The sequence below is a fragment of the Protobothrops mucrosquamatus genome, unplaced genomic scaffold (genome assembly GCF_001527695.2).
Source record: "Protobothrops mucrosquamatus isolate PMUCROS unplaced genomic scaffold, P.Mucros_1.0 scaffold_230, whole genome shotgun sequence".
Lineage (NCBI taxonomy): Eukaryota > Metazoa > Chordata > Lepidosauria > Squamata > Viperidae > Protobothrops > Protobothrops mucrosquamatus.
This window is the reverse complement of record NW_015386306.1, coordinates 190,081-211,013: the sequence shown is the minus strand read 5'-3', so window position 1 is coordinate 211,013 and position 20,933 is coordinate 190,081. Positions and strand designations below refer to the sequence as shown.

The 20,933-nt window shown below is 36.6% G+C and overlaps 1 protein-coding gene across 1 annotated transcript in view; it reads right to left on the bottom strand.

Annotated features, from left to right (window-relative positions):
- Nucleotides 1-20,933, bottom strand: part of MAN1A1 (mannosidase alpha class 1A member 1) — a 56,367-nt gene that overhangs the window by 17,017 nt on the left and 18,417 nt on the right. The window contains exons 2-3 of the mRNA XM_015829093.1: nt 18,987-19,083; nt 6,816-6,931 (exon numbers count right to left, since the gene is read on the bottom strand). Of these exons, the coding sequence (XP_015684579.1) occupies nt 6,816-6,931; nt 18,987-19,083 (213 nt within the window). The remainder of the gene's footprint in view (nt 1-6,815; nt 6,932-18,986; nt 19,084-20,933) is intronic.

Genomic DNA, 20,933 nt, shown 5'->3' with positions numbered 1-20,933 from the left:
TAAAACTGAAACGAACTTTTATGGTGGATTCAAAAACTAAAAGTTTCAAGAAAGAGATGAAAATATTGGATTAATAAATGGAATTGGATGATGATTTAAAAATTAAAAAAGATATACAAATAATAAGAAACAATGTGGATTATTTTCTTATATTGGAATATGAGGGATTTACTACACTGGAATTACAAAAGGACTTTGCCAAAGATAAAAATTTCGAGCGAAGAGAATACGAGAAATCAGATGTGAGAAATTTATTGGTTCACTTAATTATGGTTAAAATAATGGATTACTATCTCTGGTGATATCTAATTTTTTTTAATTGGGGCTGGAAAATGATAATTACTTTAGGTAATGTTTAATTTGCTGCAATGGATTTATTTGTAATACGTTATTTTTATACATTAATAATGGGTTACTATTTCTGGTGATGTTTAATGCTTTTTTTATTGGGACTAGATGTTTGTTATGTTTCTTTTTAATTAGGACTGGATTTTGCCTATTTGAAGAGAGGGATTAGGGGGAATTTGTTTAAATGGAAATAGAGATATAATATTTGTTATTTCTGATAACCCTTTCTGGACTTTTCTTGATTAAGAATGAGAGCCAAATATGTAGAGATGGGCTTATAGAAAAAGGGGTGAGGTATGGAAATATTTGGTTACATTTTAAGGCAGAGTGAAATTGTTAATGTTGATTATGCTTGCTGAGAATTTGTTTGGTTTTTCTTTTTTACTTCTTCTGTTTTGATTTTTCTCTGCACTTTGAAAAAATTTGTATATTATATAATTTAATATACAGTAATCCTCAAGAAAATTATGGAAAACAATTCCTCCTCCTCTAACAGATAATTAGATGTTACTACCCTTTATCATAGGTTAAATCAGTGTTTCTCAACCTTGACAATTTTCCACAGCATTGCTGGCTGTGGAATTCTGGGAGTTGAAGTCCACATGCTTTAAAATTGTCAAGGTTGAGAAACACTGGGTTAAATGATTATGAATACTGAAATGAATTATGGAACCATATGAAGATACTACCATTTTAAATTTTACCTCTGAATGAACATTTTAGCCAGTTTCCTGAAGCTAATAATAATTGTATTAATCTCAACTCTGATGCAATATATTCTACAGTTTGCTGAGACTCATAGAAAAAAAATAGTATCCAGGGCTGATATGAAAACTTTTATCTTTAGCACAGGCAGTGCTTTTTTTGTAAAAAAAAAAAAAAAAAGGTGCCGGAACTCACACATGTCATACAACCCGCCTTGCCTACCCTACAAGGTTACATCCAAAAAAGGTGCCGGAACTCAGTTCTGGCCATTCTATGACAAAAAAAGCCCTGAGCACAGGTATCCTCAAACCATTAGGAAGGCCATGGGAAATCATGTGGGTGGGAAAAAAAATAATCTTATACCTAGAAAATCTGTATCAGAAAGGTGTAAGATTAGGTTAGTAGCGTTATAAAAAAGGAGGGGGAATCTAATGAATACTCAGTCAGATTGCCATACCTATTAATAATGAACTAAATTTCAGAAATGAAATACTTTGGATCTTGGAATACAGGTGAAAGGTGAATATATGCTCTCTTCCAGACTAACAAGTTTGGGCAAAATCTAGCAAAAGGAACATGTTCAAAAATCTAAGGAATACATTTGAATACATAAATTATTATGTATTGTTATGCATACAATGTATACATCAAAACTATGATATAAAACATTAGGGTAATAGACTTTTAATATTAATTGTGGTAAAAGAATTGTGTTCACTGCTAGCTCCCTATTCTTGATTCCAGTATAATATACAGCACGCAGTCTCTGCATTTAAGGCAACTCCGGAAGTGGAAGTGTCCAGAGCACCACTCTGTTCTATTTTATTGCATGAGTTTCTATTGTTGAGCTGAAGTGTTTGAAATACCAACACGTACTCAATCCTGGCCCTTCTCAGCTTATTTAATAGGGAGGGGCTGTTTGGCCAGCACCAAAAAGCTATAAATGCCTCAGAGAGATGGATGCAGTTGCAGTCTCTTTAAAAGAGGCAATTCTCAGGCCATTTCTGAAGAAATCAAATGTGGTCCCAGACGATGAAAACAACTCCTATTCTGTGGGATCACCTTAAAGACTCAACATAACCTAACCCAAGCTAGGGGAAGTGGATTTCTGTTAGTTCTGCTAGACTTATCAACAACTTTGGATTCCATCAATGGTGGTATCCTTCTGGATAGATGGTTGGAGATAGGATGAGGGGGTCACTGTATTAGAGGCTTTCAATTCTATTTAAATGGCTGTTTCCTCATAGCATTTGAATTATGGAGTCCCTCAAGATTCTTTCGAGTTGAATGAGTGTTCTAAGTTAATGATTATACTGGTTGCTGTTTTAACTGTTTCTGTTGTTAGGCGTTGTGAATGCGCTAAGTTGGAATCTTAGAATATAAATCAAAATAATAAATAAATATAATATGTAACACAAGACATGGAACTGCCATCAGCAATTTTAAGAAATCAATGTGTGCTTAATTGAAAATTATGCTGTTTTACTCATATCAGATTTTGAAAACAATTATCACTATGCTTTAGAATAGGACACATTTAATGAAAATTGTTCTCAGAGTTGCCAACTTCTGCTTCTCAAATAAATCCTCACTTATATTTGTAGGAAGCTATTCCAAACAAAATTTTTGATTTATTGCTCACAATAAGTTATATATCAGTGTCATGTCTTGTTTTGTTTGAAAAAAAAGCATTTATTGCAGCTTGAAGAGCCTTAACTCTAGTTTCACTGCCTGAATATTGCATGTACGTACAAACAGCTCTTAAGTCAGGTGAAGGTTCACTTTATTTCTGTTTTTATTTCCCACATTGGCCAACAAAATGCCTCTGAGCTGTTCTCAAGCAGCAGACACACCCACCTCCCATCACTTTCCCAGCAACCAGTAATTGGAGGTATCTGCTAAGAATTAGCACTGTATCTTCAATAACAATAGCTCTGGCTAGACCTATTCTCCATGAATTTATCCAAAGCCCTTTTTAAAGCCATTTAAATCACCATGTAAAGGTAATTACATGGTAATCACCAAGTTTCCCCTTAATGAATTCCACAGGTTTGTTATGTGCTGTATGAATAACTTTCCTTCCCTGTCAATTCTAAAGCTTCTTTGAAGCAGCTTCATTAGATGGCTCTGTCCTTGCTCAGTTGTTATTTTTTGAGCTAAAGACAGCCAGACATTCTTGGTTTTTCTCATACGGATAATTTTGAACCCTTGATGATTTTAGTTACCCCCTTTTTTTGTATATTTTCCTATATCCTTTTTTTCCCAACTGTGGCAACCAGACTATATAAAGTACTTCAGATACAGACGTACAATTCATACTTGTATAAGGATATTACGGTGTTAATAATACAGTTTTATTGTTGATCTCTTTCTTAAGGAACCCCTAGCATGAAATTTGTTTTTTTCCCATAGCAGCCATATACAATGAGTTGATATCACCAGTGAACTATCTACTATAATTTGAAGACATTTTCTATGACGTTACAGATAGTCCAAACCTGTCCTGTGTCAGTAATTACAAGTACACTTTATTGGAGGGCAGGAATGTGAGAGGGAAGGAAAACAAACAAGCTGACTTTAGATGCTAAAGTTCCATACAGGTTAGGTCTGAGATTGGAAAGCTGTTTAACAACAGAAGTCAAAGCTCTTTTTTTATAGCTCTGATTGAGACATGCCTATTTTCTTGAGTCATGTCTTTTTCTGTGAGGGCCTCACTGAATGACTTTGTTCTTTGTTCCATTTGTATAAGGACTATGGATCACATCATCATCATCTCCTCCTCCTCCGCTTCAGAATTAGAAGCTGCTCCTTCAGCAAACTCAGATTCATCAAACAAGCCCACAGCAAGACTCCATTAGTATGTATGTAAAGTTAGAGGTTTTAGCCTCATGTATATGATTTCACATTTACTTGCATCTGCCATTTACCATACATCCAGCTTTTATCGTCCTGAATATATGTATTATTGGGGATGGGAAGTTTGCAGTCAGTCAAATGCTTAGGCTGGATTTGGCATTATTATTATTCATGTATTGAGTCCTTCCCAAGAACTTGGGATAAGCAAATGTGGTTGTTGGATGGTATTTCCTCAAGGAACATAAATGAGCTTTTCCAGAGGGAAAGCAGATGATAAGCAGGCTGAGTTATTATATATATATTATATATAACCTGTGTTATTATATTGTTGCAATAGTAGTTTTGGTGTTATATAATTTTATTGTTGTTGATCATAATAAGTCCATATGATGATATATAAACTAAATAAATCGGTCTAGGATTTGTAGCCAATTGATTGTAAATCTAGCTTTTTTAAAGCATAACTATTTAAGGTATCAAAAATGATTTCTTTATTATGAGAAGTTTAAATGTACCAACTCTGAGTCTCCCTTCTATGCTTCCCTGATTTCTTTTAACAGCTAAAGATCACCTTCTATATTTTTACCAGGTTTGCCAATGTAATACTTAAATCTTTATAACCTTTCCTGAAATATCTACAGATAGTCCTTCACTTACGATCACAAATCGGACTGGAACTTCCATTGCCAAGTGTGTGATCGTTAAATGAGTAATTCCCAATTTTATGACCTTTTTTACCACAGTCTCTAAGTGAATCTGGCTCCCCCCCATTGACTTTGCTAGTCAGAAGCTCGCTGGGGATGGTCGTAAATTGTGATCACATTGACCCCGGAATGCTATAACCATTGTAAATACATACTGGTTGCCAAGCACCTGAATTTTGATAATGTGACTCCAGGGACATTGTAATAATAATAAATGCAAGGACTGGTCAGAAGTCACTTTTTCCGCCACCATCACAACTTCTAATGCTCATTAAATGAATGGTTGCAACTCAAGGACTGTATACCTTTTTCAAAATTTAGCCTTCTCTTAGGCATCAATTTAAAACTGATCTATTGCTTTTTTGAAGTTATACGCCAGCAAACTGGCACCATTTTGGTTCAAGCAAAATCTGGGCTCAAATTAAATACTTCATATTGGATACACACACACACACACACACACACACACAAGCCTGTTTGTAAATTATTGACTATGTGCCATCAAGTCATTGTCAACACTTAGTGACCACATAGATCAGGCATGTCAAACTTGCGATGTCACGTGACGTCGCGCGACGTATTGGGACTTTTTCCCCATTGCCAGCAATGGGGTGGCCATGGTTTCGGCATGATGCATCCGGCCCGCGGGCCAGCAGCTTGACATGCCTGACATAGATTTACTTCATGATAACCTGTCATTAATCTGGTCTTTAAGGTCTTTTAATGGAGCACTCATCATCACTATAACTGAGTGTATACAAGGACCAAAGATTCAAACAACAAGGAGGGCTATTTTTAATGATTGTACTCTTTCTAGACTTCAAGTACTTGCTACTACATACACTACAGGCTGATGGAACAAAACCATTTTTTAATAAAAAGATCATTGTGGGACTTACTCTTTTTCTCACTTAATTTGCAAACTGAATTGGCTGTTCTTGTTTATCTCAAAACTTTTCTTTTAGGAGGAGACCATATAAATACAGCTGGGGTTATATATCCCATTACATTTGCTATGGTATGGAGTTTTGTATGACCCCCACCCAACTGTCTTGAAACAGGCCTGAAAACCCTCCTTCTCCCAGACATTGGATTAATCTGTGATTGGATTCCTTTAATCACAAGATGAAGTGAGTGCTTTTTGGACTTGCTCTCTCTGGGTGTGTACTGTTTTTTAAGATGATTATTTTTTCCTTTTCCCTTTTTACTTTAAAGCTGCCCAAGTAGATATTTGGAAGCCAAGAAATTGGATGAATGAATAAGGAGATAAACACTGTTATAGCTATAATCTTACATATACCCTATATGAATTAACTAAATTCTATGTTTACAATAATAATGACAAAAGCATATTTTCATAAAAATCATGTAGGAAATAAAACAGGCAAGCCAGCATTACTTTATTTCTGCAAGAAGGATATTCTGCCAATTTAAGTGTTCTGAAATGTGTGGGCAACACTGATTCTTTAAAATATATGCAAGATTAGAAATTTTGAACTGATGATAGCTGCTGTCAAATCTCATGTCAACACAATTGTTTTTCATATTCTGCTTTCCCATTCACAAACTTTAAGTTTGTAACTTAAAAATGATCCAATCACCTATCTGTATATTATACGTCAAGCAGCAGAAAGGAACTGACATTCTAAATCAGGCATGTCAAACTCGCGACGTCACGTGACGTCACGCGATGTATCGGAGCTTTTTCGCCATTGCCGGCAATGGGGTGGGCGCGGCTCTGGTATGATGAAACCGGCCTGCGGGCCGGCAGTTTGACACCCCTGTTCTAAATAAATAAATATCTGCAGAATCAGAAGAGAAACTAAGAATATTTTCCCACTGGAGATGAGGGTGGCTTCCATATACCTGGCTTTCCAGAAAAGACTTAAATCTGATTCAGCTGCCTGCCTGGTGCTGATAGGGGCACTCTAAACTAGATATGGTTGATGGGATAGAGATAATCCCCACATTGCCTATTATCTTGGTTTTTAGTTTTTTGTTTAATCTTTTTCATTTTAATTTTTTGATTTAATTTTTTTAACCTTTTTATCAGTTTTAACAGAACTTGCCTGTGTCTCTTAAGAATGATAACAAATGCAGACAAATAAAAATTCTTCCAGTCACATCAGCAAACTGTGTGCAACATTACAGGTTAATACTTACCACAACATTACAGAAGCAACATTACAGGTTAATACTTACCACATTGAAATTAAGATTCTTTTCTACCCACTCTTTGGCTTCTTTGAATTCTTCCTTCATTTCCATGATATACAGTGTATCTAAGGCATCAACGATAGTTGCTCCTTGAATATTACCTGAAAGAGAGTCAGCAATTTTATTGATAAGGTCCTTTTATTCTTCTTTGTGAAGAGAGAAGTTATAGCAATGTTCATGCGTAAATTTCTAGACCATTAGTTAACTGTTCTGGTCTATTAGTATAATTTGTATTGATACTATTAACAATAATAATGAGAACTAACAAAAATTGAAATAGAATGAAAAAAACAGAAAAAGAAAAAAAAGCTAAAAGTGCAGAAAGAAAAAATATAAAGATAAAAAGAAGCTTCTGATCTTCTTCATAGTAGTTATGTCTCTCTTCTTTCTATAATCTATCCTATTTGATATCAAAACCATAAATCATAGGTTCATTTTTTTATTTTTACACAAAAAGCCCACAATGGGTTTCCAGTTATCAATAAATATAGCTATTGTGTTTCCCTTAACCAAACATCAGTTTAAACATTTCAGCGAGTTATCCCAAAGGTGTTTTTTCAAAAAGAAAAAAACAGGAAAAAAACTTTTGAAAAAGCACCTTTGAGACAACTCTGACCTGGATGACTGAGAATCTCCACCGACATTTTGCAAGTTCTATTATTCCTCTGTTGTAGGTATTGCCAATATTTTCCATGCTTATGCCTTCAATAATCTCATATATAAAAATGAAGTTCCATGGCTCTTTTCTAATTGTTTAACCATCAGTTACAGGAAGAAAAGTTCTAGTTAATTTTGATTAAAAAATTCTATTACCTCATTTGTTTGTTAAATTATCAAAGCTTCTCAATGATTGATGATAAAACATTCAATGGTTGATAAAATACATCTAAAATACCTTTGTGGCAATACAGACACATTAAAATGTCTAGAAATGATGAGTATTATTTCTCTGGCAGTATTATCCAAGTTAATTGGGCTCCCACTGGCAACAATAACATTATGCAAATATCTTACACCAATACCTCAAAAATCAAGAATACTACACTGTTCCAGACCTGTTGTGTACGTGAAACTTTCAATTTCTCAATAATACATTAAATTTGAATAAGGGAAAAACTGAATGAGTTATCAAAGATTCAAGTAGAAAAGGTAAAGGTTTCCCCTGTCCAATTATGTTCAGCTCTAGGGGGTCGTGTTCATCTCTGTTTCTTAGCTGAGGGAACCAGCTTTGTCCAAAGACATTTCCACGGTCATGTGGCCAGCATGCCTATATGCTGAGGTGCATGGAATGCTGTTACCTTCCCACTGAAGTGGTACCTATTTATCTACTCATATTTGCATACTTTTAAACTGCTAGGTGGGTAGAGCTGGGGCATTAGCGGGAGCCCACCCCATCGCATAGCCCTTGGCTCCCAAATCTAGGTTGTCAGCTGAAAGCTCAGCATCTTTAACCACTGAGCCATTGCACCCTCTCTTCAAGTAGAAAGCATGACTAATATTTATGAGAAAACAGTTGTGTTGTTAGTTGAGCAATGATATATTAAAGTAGGAAGTAAATATTGAGATCAATGCATACTGAGCAAAGAGAATACTGCAATTCATGTAAAAACAAATGTAGGCTATTCGGTATATCATGCAATATTTTTTTTTATTTTTATGTTCTGTTTAAATCTTGCACATATTCATACAGAAGTAACTCTTACTGATCAATCCATATGCATTTTATTAATCTACCATTTATTCTGGGTATAAGCCCAGAGTTGCTTCATATCAAATTTGTTTTCCTATACTGTACTCAATAAAATAGTTTGTAACAATTTGGAGTGAAAACTGGGAAAATATCATCATGTAGTTATTTATTTTATTCACAAATATGCAATGCTTCTAAAAGACATGTTGGGAAGATAGATTCTGATTACTTCTGCTCTTCAAAAAACATCTTACATCATAGCTCAAACAAAGTAAAAAACAAAATTATCTACGAAACATATTTGCTACCTGAAAAAACTCTATTTAAAATGAACATAGAATAAAATTATTAAGCAAACAAAATTATTTGCTTTACCAATGAATCTTAGAATCTATCTAAGCTGCCAAAAGGAAATGTTACTGGATTTTAAGTAGTTTAAAGGTTATAAATACAAACTGCACTTTATGGCGCCAGTAAACAATTCAATTTACTGACCATTTCTTAATCATTTTTAAAAGCAGTGATAGTCTGCAAAGAACTAAATGTCATTTGACCTTTAACTGTATCATGCTGAGCAGAAATCACATCTTTTGGCCGAGTTCAGCTTTTTAAACAGATGCTATGTAAGTGACAATCTTTAATCATTCCTAACTCACAATATCTGTTGAATGCACAACTGCCTGTAAATCCTCCCCCCACATCCCCCCCAAAACCCATTGTATTCTGGAAGTAGAAAACTTGCATGTTCCTGACGCACTGAGATCAAAGTTGAAAGGACAGAGGGAAGAGACGAAACATAGAAGAAGGCACAGCTGAGCAGAGTGGAGAAATATTAGCTAGAAAGCTGACATCATTAGGGAGGATACTAAACATATGGAAAGACCAGAAGTGCTTATCTATGAAAGACATTTTTTATATTATACTGCCATATGTGGATAAAGAATTACAGGCTTTCTAATAGTAAAATGACAAGAGAAAGCTTATGCAGAGCAATATTATGTGCAAAAAAATCAGTACAGTACTGTACTTTTTATACCAAATGATTTTCAGACATTAGAAACTCACAGTCCTGAAAATAGAAATTTAATTATACTAGCTAATTGTTCATTACAATGATTGAACATTACACAAGATAAATTGAGTAACTGGAAAGGAACCAATATTAATGAAATCTATTTTTTTTCCAGGCACCTATTGCTAGGAAGCACATATGTATGCCAACAGCTGGCATGATAGATGAACATATTAATATTTAATGTCTTAATTTTAAGTATTTCCAGTCCTCCTTAGGCTGGATCTAGATCATACTTACTAGGTAATGAATTCCACTGCATTCTGTAAGACTTACTGTTAAATAAACATATATAAGATTTATATTATTAGGATCTAAAAAATATAGGTAACTACTAAAAATGTGAGGGAGGGTCATTCATGCAGTCTGGATCTCTTGAATGCAAAGGATGTTGATTTCTCAATAAATATTTACAAACATTTCAATTAAAGAAATTCTAAAAAGCTCCCAATTTGTTTGAGAAAGATATTTAAACCATATTACAGTAGTTTATTAGTTCCTTTGATCGGGACTGGATGATGATGGCTATTTTTTATAATGTTTCATTTTGTCTTTTTTACTGGGATTGGACTTTGGAGAGAGGAAAGGGGGATTTGTTTAAATGGAAATAGATATAAATGTAAATGGGAGGATTCAAACTGGGTGTAATAAATATAGTTCATAATACTTGCGTTCTTACTTTCACTGGACTTTTTTTGACTAATACGGAGAGATGAAAATCTAGAGATGGACTTATAGAGTCCACATGAATGGTTGTATTTTAACAGATAGTAATACATTGTTAAGGTTGATTATGCTTGCTGGAGGTGAAGGGAGAAGTAACTTATTCCATCTTTCTTTTTTATCTGCACTTTTTCAAATTTGCAATTCTTTAAATGTATTTCTGCAGAATGCAATCTTCATTTAAAATTATTTAAAAAACCAAATGTATTGTGGAACCACAAAATACAATGATTTAATGTTATTTTATTACACTTAGTAGCTATATAGCACTGGTTGCATATGCCACTATTTAGCAAAAGAAAAATCAAGGACTCGGCAGTTTCATGGATAAAATAATCACATTTGGAAGCAATTATTTTGAAGAGCTGAAGCCAAGTAAAGTAGGCTGAGCTGCTACTTGGAATACTGGTATAAGGCGGCTTCCTCTATTTCTACAAATTAAGAAGAAAGCAAGAGCACTATTTTCCACTGTATTTTTCTATAATGTTATACTCTGTGTCCACTTTCAACCTTCTCCTCTTAAATCTCAACATACCCATCTCAAGATATGGGAAGTGGGACTCTGAAAATGAGCACTTCACTCTAAGATTTTATTCCAATTCTAAATTCTATGTTAATCCCACACCAATAAAAGAATAATAATTTTATCTTCATTAGAGTACAGCTGGGGAGAGCTCTTCTTCCACTCCTCTTTATTCTTTCTTAATTTAGTTCACAGAGTTCTACTCTCTCTGGAAAACATGCAAGCAGATATATCTAGGGCAGAGGTAGGCAACCTTGGCTCTTTTATGACTCATGGACTTCAACTCCCAGAATTCCTGAGCCAGCAGGAATTCTGGGAGTTGAAGTCCATGAGTCATAAAAGAGCCAAGGTTGCCTACCCCTGATCTAGGGGCAGCTACTTCAAAGTCTTTCAGCTCCTCTCTAGGCTACCCCCAGAGTTAAGTTCACACCCAAGTGTCTTGGTTGCTGCTAGATTTGATGACTACTGTAAGTTAGCTGGCTGTGTTTTCACACTGCTCTTATCAGAATGTCCTGAAGGAGAGTGCCTGCAGGACACTCCATGAAAACCCAACTGTTGAAATGCTGGTGGCTTTGAAAAAATGTCTGAGGAGTTGCCTTTTTTAGTGCCTTTTATCCTGACACTTATTCAATGACAATTATTTGTTTTGCATTTAATGATTAGTCATCTTGAAAGGCGGGGTGTCCTGATGATAAACTGATAACATACAAAGCATTTCTGGTCCAGCATTATGTAAACTTTAGGTTTCCATTCCTTTTACTAACTCAGTTATCTTTTTAAAATTTTACACACCCAAATAACTAAGAATTTTAGTCTGATTATCTACTTGTTAAATATTGCAGCAAAGTACACTGTGCAACAAAGTTTACTGCCTAGCTAATATTTTGGCAGCATTTTCTGGATAAAGAAGAAAGAATTAGCCAGATCAATGCAGGTTAGTTAATTCGATCAACTGGTGAGTAACACTATTAGGAAATGTTCGGTAACATTCAACTGGAATTTCCCTGTTTGTTAAATTGAGACCATTGTTCTGTGTCCCATAAATTGGGGTGATAGAGAAGTTACCTAACAGTAAGAGTTGTTTGAAAATAAAGTGATCTTCCTGCTGCTGGGTGTGTTCCAGCAAAGGCTGGAGAGACATCTGTCAGAGATGCCTTAATCTGGATTTCTAAACTCAGCTTGGGCTCAATACTTAAAAGGCTCTTTCCAATGCTATGATTCTGTGATTAATGTTGGCACTTCTCCAATGGGGCTGCGGCAATTTTGCTCTAAAAATGTTTCTTTATAAAATTAAAAGCTGGCAAATTTGGAAAGACTTCACTAACATTTGTTCCCAACTAGTATGAGCAGGCTCCTTCCAAAAAGCCAGAAAGCAACAGAGATACTGAAATTAATTGTAATTTTTAATAACATTTTTAAAGGAATCCAGTTTACCAGAGAAGAGGAAAACGACAACTCGCTGCCCTTCCTGGACATCCTGATCAGCAAAGACCACAACAGCAAACTAGAAATACAAGTCTACAGAAAAACCACCTACAGTATACTAACCAGGTGTTCCACTACCAAAGCAACACCCCAACTCCCACAAGAGAAACTGCGTTAGGACTTTATTTAGATGAGTCCAAACACACTGCAGCAATGCAGAACAGCAGAAAAGAGAAATGGAGCATCCATACAACATATTCCAACAAAATGGATATCCATGCAACTTTATCAAAAATTCCCTGACCATTCAACCCAATACAGCACAACCAACATAAACCCTATACATCAAGAATATCTCAAAAAACACCAACAGGCAACTACAACCACATGGAATCAGCATAGCACACAAGCCAACTAAAGCCTTTCAAAGCATCCTAAGCACACCAAAAGACCCAACAACCCCAGAAGAAAAAACAGGAGTCATTCACAACATACAACGTAAGGATTGCAACAACCACTATGTAGGACAAACAGGCAGAAGACTGGCAGAACACATCCACGAAAACCAATTAGCAGTCAGAAGACATGATGAAAACTCTTTAATTTCACAGCATATAGACAGATTTAACCATAGTTTCAATTGGGAAAATGTAACCATTCTAGATCAAGCCAAGTCCAAAAATGCCAGGGAATTTCTAGAAGCCAGGCACTCTGACAAATCAGCCATCAATAGACACATAGACATTAACAACATCTATAGACTATGAACTATAGACTATAGACTATATCACCCAGTCCAAAAAGGAACAAAAAGACCCAAGATCAGAATAAATTAACTCCAAAGTTAACATCAGACCAACGATCAAGTAAACAATATCCCAATCAAGAAACTGCCAAAGAAGCCAACAGCAAACAGCCTAATCAAAGAATTTCTAAGACTACCCCCACCAACACTGACAGGCAAGCCACTAGAATATAAATGGACAGCAAACAGCACTCCTTACTAGCAGTCTAGCACTGATAATGTTACCTCGTTTGGGGAATGAAACATCTGCAAGAAAACAAGCAAGCTCAGAGAACACCAAGGACCCCTCATGGTATTGAACCTTATTGGTTTGTTTACTTGTTGTGTTGCCAAAAATGAATAACGTGTATGAAGGTCATTTTATGGAAGGCCTGACCAAAAAGAGGCTGACATTTAATTTTCAACCTTGACATTTCAGACTGTAGTTCTAAAGTAAGAGGAAAAGTAGCAGTTCTGAATTGCTAATCAAAACAGTCATCCACTACAATTAATTTACAGTAATTATATTTAATAATTTTAGCAAGGGTAATAGCATTGGTAATAGGAGAACCCTATGAAGTATTAGACAATATATATTTCAAACACTAAGCTTGCAAAGATTCAGCTTTTCATCTTTTGTCATAGAATGACAGTGCACAGTTGTACAAGAAACGCTTTAAATTCAGTGGCTATTGTTAAAGATAAAACAAATAGAAACTGAAACATAAACATTTATGACGCTCACTCAGTGATATTCTTTTTCCTTAATAATATTGCATCATTGGTCTAGTGCAGGGGTAGGCAACCTTGGTTCTTTTATGACTCGTGGATTTCAACTCCCAGAATTCCTGAGCCAGCCGGCTCAGGAATTCTGGGAGTTGAAGTCCACGAGTCATAAAAGAACCAAGGTTGCTTACCCCTGGTCTAGTGGTTGAGGCCCCAGGCTAGAAACCAAGAGACTGCGAGGCATGAAAACTTTAGGCGTGAAAATTGGCTGGGTGACTAATCACTCTCTCAGCCCAACAGGGTTGTTGTTGTGGGGAAAATAGGAGGAGGAAGGGGTGTTAGCTATATTTGCTGCCTTGAGTTATTTAAAAAAGTGAGATAAAAAAATCTAAATTATTTGTTATGTAACTATGAATTTTAATTTGAGAAGTATTATACATATTAGAAATGTTAGACAAAAATTAATATAAAGTATAAAGATATTATTTATAATCAGATAATAAGAATTAAACAGCCTGATTCTCATATAATACTGACTCATAATGCCATCCATAATTATGGGTTTGCATTAGGAATGAATTACACTATGGTTAAAAAAAACTTTTGTTCATGGTCTTTGTACACAAACCAATGAAACCAATTGTTACAATTATAACACACAGAAATCTTCTCAGGTGTGCAATAATCATCATGTTTATCAGACTAAATGCACAAGAAATACACAAAACCTATACCAAAATGCTGTAGGGGGATGGGGGATATGGCATGGTGAAGAGAAATATGCTCTTCCCAATTCCAGAATTAAAATACAGGTAGTCCTTGACTTACAACCATTTATTCAATGACCAGTTACAGTTGCAGCAGTTGCTCCTGTGGTCACAATTTGGGTTCTTGGCAGCCCGACTGCACTTACAACTGCAGGGGTTACATCAACTTCCCCCACTCACCTATCTCTCCCACCTGTGTGTCCTTTTGGCCCTCTACTGTCCTGCTATCCCAGCTCATCTTTGCCATTTTCTTGCTCCTGCTGCTAACAAAGTGTGCCAAAGGTGGGCTGCCAAATATCTAAATATTGATCATGTGAGCTGGGGGCACTGCAGAATTCAGGGTTCTCTCTCTGCTCTTATTCAACATCTACATGAGGCTGTTGGGTGAGCTCATGTAAGGGTGAGGTTTTGAGACCTGCCAGTTATGCTTATTCCATCTCTGATTCTGGGTGGAGTTGCACTGTCCTAGACAATAAGCAATCTGGAGGCCCTTCTGGATTTATCACTCCTGCTCAAAAAGCAGGTTGCAGTCATGCCTAGGAAGCCTTTGCATACCTCCATCTTGTGTGACATTTGCAAACTGGGGGGTTCACTTGGTGAGTCCCAAGAGGTGGGCCTTCTCTAATGTGGTGCTTGCCTTATGGAACACCCCCAAAGGTTCCCCCCTGAAAACAGAAAAACCATTTTAGATTTTGATCATCTGTCCCCTTAATAAAGATTGGCACAAAATACAGAGTATAGGCAGGAAAAAGGGCAAGGCTCAGCTGATTTCCTGGATTGCTTAAGAACTATGATCCAACAGCAGCCTGGGCTCTCTAACTTAAAGCAATTTGCCCAAATTTCAGTAACATTTTTGTAGAGGTTGCATTTAAAATGTCTTACTGGGCTGGAAGGCGAACACCTTAATAAGATTATTACAATGGCCACTCAAACTCAAAGTTTCTAGATAACTAAAGGAAAAGCTAAAGACATTGCTGATGGCTCTTCAAGTGAGTCAGCTGTAGGCTCTCCACTTTCCAACTAATAGACAAGGAAAAGGAAGGACACCTCTAAATATAACAAGCAACAAAATTTGAAACAAGCCTTCAGACTTATCCTTTCAGGGTCAAACCCCCCAGGATCACATTGCTCCTATGGAAATCCTGGGCTTTGGAAACAAATTTTCCTAAAAAATAGCCCAAGGATGTGTGCAGGTGAAAGTAATAGCATCTCACCTCCTCTTGTCTCTTTCTGTCTCTGAGCCATTTGCTGATTGCACTATAGGAGGAAAAACTATCCCTTCTAGATACTCCTGCTCTTTATTCTACTCTTAGGATATCAGAATTCCCAATATTTCTCTGTAGTAAATGGGCTTAGAATTGGGACTGGCTTTGAGAATTAACAACCATCACATATTGCATACCAAATGGACTTTGTTTAGATATACTTTCCCAGGACGAAGAAGCAACAGTGGTTCTATTGGCAATGCCTCTTCGGGAGGAAAGCCAGCCTTATGTTTTAGATGAATACAAGTTGAAGCAAGTCACAGATATTTTGTGGACAAAACATTCTAATGAAATGGGATGTATACTTTCAGTCCAGCCTGTTAAAATTTTAATTTTAATTGATTCAAATACCACCACCCCCCATTAACCAGGAAAATGCAATATCCCTTAAACCCAGAAGCTAAGGAAGGAATTAAACCAGTAACTGATGTATTCTTGAAGCAGGGTATAACTGTAATCACTACAAGTAACACTTCAATTTTCCTCATTTAAAAATGGTGGTAGAGTAATAAACGGCACTTTGTGAAGCATCTAAGAATGACAAATAGACTTATGATTCCTACCTTTCCTGTGCTTCCAAACCCCAATACTCTTCGGGGTCAGCTTTCTTGTATATATGCTCCTAGCTTTTCAATCACCAGTCTTTGTAAACTTTTCTTTTCTATTCCTATTCATGCTAATAATCAGCTTTGTTTTGTATGTATAGTACCTATAGAATCTGTTTGATCTTGTCCTGCATCTTCTGCTCTAATTCAGTATGTTGATGATCTCCTTGTGGCTTTCTTTCTTCTGGAAACTTGCCAGACTGACACAGACAACCTGTTATTGCTGAGAAAGGACCAGGTCTGTAACATCAAGCTGTAGCTCTGAAAAACCTCTGTGCCTTATCTAGGTCACGGTATTTCACAAGGCAAGCCCTCTTTCTCACACTGATCCCATTTTAAATTTCTCTTGCCTACTTCTGTGGCAGAAGTGTACACTTTCGGAGAATGGGCTATTGCTGCCAGTGGATTTTCAACTTAGCAGAGCCACCCAACTCCTCTGAAAACTTCTGCTACTCTCTTTCATGGCTCTGAAGCTCCAAAATCCTCTTTTCTGGCTTTAACATTTGTGCTTGTTTCTATTGTTGCTGTAGAAATTCCCGACTGCTTTAAGCCTTTCACCTTCTTTGGCCATGAACTCTGTACCTTTGCACAATCTATCAACACCAAAGCACAGGGAACAAAACGGATCACTGGCCTGCTACAGCAAATGTGTTAGATCTCATTGCTCTCGCTTTTCCTCCATGCTTGGGCACAGTAGCTGCTGCCCTTTAATCTGTGGATCTTTGCTCTGGGCCATCAGCTTTTGGTTATCACATGCTATTTCTTCTCTCTTGCTTAAATGCCAGACTCAAGTAGCTAGATGTGCTAACATGTGCCTTTAAATTAGCCAAAGGGAAATCTGCTAATATTTATGTCTATTCTTGATATCTCTTTGGAGTTATGCATAATTTGAGCTTTATGGAAACTGAGACAGTTTCTAACTAATTTAGGTTCGCCTATTAAGCATGTCTCCTTGGTAAAAGGTCTCCTAGAAGCCTTGGTCTTCCCTGCATTCTCTGTCTCATCGGAGTATTTCTGATGCTATTAGAAATGTACTGGCAGATATCTCTGCCAAATATGCAGTCCATCTCAAACTGTTTTGTACTCACTTAAATGCTTCCCAAACTCGACAGAGGCCGTCCCAGATACTGGATGTCTCTTCAGAAATCCAAATCGAGAAAGCATGCTTAGAATTCTCATAGATGCTTATTAATACACTCAGTCAATGGGCTTCCTCTGATGGATACTCAGCCCCCTATGGTACTGCTTCCATATTTTGTTAATTTAGCCCATGGAATTGGACATATGAGCAGAGGCAGAATGAAATCTTTGATGAAAAATTGTAGTTTGCACCAGGATTAAGGGACTGGAGGCTAAAACATATAAGGAACGGTTGCTGGAATTGGGTATGTCTGGTTTAATGAAGAGAAGGACGAGGGGGGACATGATAGCAGTGTTCCAATATTTCAGGGGTTGCCACAAAGAAGAGGGAGTCAGGCTATTCTCCAAAGCACCTGAAGGCAGGACAAGAAGCAACAGATGGAAACTAATCAAGGAGAGAAGCAACCTAGAACTAAGGAGAAACTTCCTGACAGTTAGAACAATTAACCAGTGGAACAACCTGCCTCCAGAAGTGGTAAATGCTCCAACACTGGAAGTCTTTAAGAAGAGACTGGACAGCCATTTGTCTGAAACAGTATAAGGTTTCCTGCCTGAGCAGGGGGTTGGACTAGACGACCTCCAAGGTCCCTTTCAACATCGTCATCATCATCATCATCATCATCATCATCATCATCATCATCATCATCATCATCATCATTATTTACTACTGCAAAGAAGCAATACTGTAGAAGCCGCCCAGTTTACCTAGCCTATAACTCAAGATGCCCAGTAGAAACTAGGAAAGCCCTTTATCCACCACCATTTTGACCTTTTATGTACTTCAACATAGATTTTGTTCAAGTGCGTAGTACATGGTAACATTTTCTGGCAAATGGTCTTTTAATATATGCATGATCTGAACATATAATTTCTTCCACCAGTGAAATGATTAAGTCTCTCAGACGGAGTTCAGCTAAGACTGATTTTACCTGATCAAAAACATGCATTGTTAAAAATTCTTCTTTTTACACTTAAGACTTTGTTAAGTGCCTATATCTTAACAAATACATTCATTGCATGTAGTCCTGTCCTTGAATGCTGTTAAGAGCTCAACCTTTTGATCATTAAAACTTATCAGGAACTCGTTTCTATCAATTCCTTTGTCTGTATTATCTTACTGATTTAAAGTTTACTTATGCATAGGGAATGCATAAAAACTTGTAGCAAAATATGTAAGGGGAAAGATATAATAGGTTAGAGATTCTTCTGCCAACTTTGGAACATAAAATAACATTGCCTCTCACTCTTTCTGCAAGTGCTGCTAATTTTCTTAACAGTAAACATGATACAACCAGAGAATTAAACTTTGATAAAGAAACACACATTTTCAATAACATATCACAGCAGCTAGTCAAAAACACCGCTTCTAATGTAATCTTTAGCTTCAGAATAGTAAAGCAGCTGATGTCATTAAATAGAAAGCACATATTACTTACCAAACAAATTGCTCGAGTGTCCTTGTTTTGAGATGGGTTTCAGTTCATTTAATCCCCAGGCATAATGTTTGTAATTATCCCAGGCATGTTTCATCATCTGGTGGGACATGAAAGCAGGATTATAATTTGGAATTGGCAAGAAAACTAGCAGGAAATATAACCAAAGATCAATGTGCTCATTCAATGGTTAATTAAACACCTATTATATTATAGGTATATTCTAATGTTAAAACATTATTAGCAGCAACATCATATTGATGTTTGCTGTTTTAGTTACTCAGTTATTCAGGAACCTGCTTTAATTCCATTCTAATCCCAATTCTTACTTAGAAATATATAATGGAGAATCATATATTCCCCGTTCAGCTAACAGATGGAAAACAGAATTTCTGTTTAACTCTCTTGGCTAAAACCAATAAACAATAACATTCTGATATTTTATTCATCTCCAGCATATGATGACATAAAGCAAATCCAAACTCTAGCAAACATAGCAGAATTTAGTGAAATAATTTAGCAATGTAAAAGAAAAATCAATGGACATCCCCAGTAAATTCATAGCTGTTTAACTCACAACACAGGCAGAGACTTGGATGGCATCCTTTTATAAGCAGAAATACTTATTTTACATCATTTCATGAATCAGTAGTTCCCAATCTATAAATTCCTACCTCATTGTCACAAACGTTTGAGTACTATTATGTAAATTAGGAATCAGCAAGATGGCATCTGTTGGCTCAAAGATGTATACCCTCAACAGACTGATACTAAATGAAAATATTTTTTTAAATAATAATTTAAATATCTGCAATCTACTGAGATGCTTAAATCCCAAGATTTTGGAAGGAATGCTTAATACATTTTACAATACACAGGCCAGATATAGACGCCAGAATGTTTGCAAATTCCCCTCAACCCTCCTATTGCATCCCTTAAATATTTATTTTTCATATATAGGTTAGAATTCATACTGCTGCCTTTGGAATGTGTTGAATAACAGATATGAATGTTCACATTTAAATATAGCCACCACTCTCATTTCCTCTCACAAACCAGAGAGTAGAAGTACATGCTTCCTCTGTGCAAAAGAGCATTCCTTTCCATAAAGGAATATATTTTAGAGTCTTATCATGATTTGGTGTAAATGTATCACTTGCCCTCTGAAAGATCTCTTCTTGAAGACAGCCCTCTGCCATCAGTTCCCATTCTCCCAAGATTAATTTAATTTTGTTTTTCCTTAGCAGGCAAAGGAGCACTGATAGGATATGAAGCAACAGCTTCCTAGCACTTGGGAAAAACTGGGATGGTTTTAATCCTAAAACCTAAACTCCCTCACTAGAATTGTGTCCTCATTTCAAGTATTATCTTTCCATTTCTAAAGTACATATTGTTTTCCTGCATGTACCTCACAGCACAACACAGATGCGCACACATGTTGTATTTTAAAGGTGTGCTTATTCAAGCATTATATATCAGTTGGGACTAAGCTATATCATTTCCAGTTAAACTGTCCCAAATGATATATAAAGCTAAAGCTAAAACAGCCCAGTAGTACAGAGATTGTCTCACTCAAGTTAATTTTTAAATAACCAAGGCAAAGTTTCTCATTCTGGTATCCTCTTATTATTCTGGGAATTCTATAAATCAGTGGTTCTCAACCTTTTTAATGCCGCGACCCCAACCGGTCGTAAGTCGAGGACTAAACCGGTCGTAAGTCGAGGACTGAACCGATCGTAAGTCGAGGACTGAACCGGTCGTAAGTCGAGGACTACCCAACCGGTCGTAAGTCGAGGACTTTCCCTGCCCGGGAGCGCCGCGCATGCGTGGTTCCGCCCCCTGCGCCGGCCGAGGCGTAGCTGGCAAGCGGCAGAGACGGAGCAGGCCGACCACCAGCTGGCCCAGCCCAAGGGAGGTAAGGCACCCGCCGGAAAAGGGGAAAAAATGGCG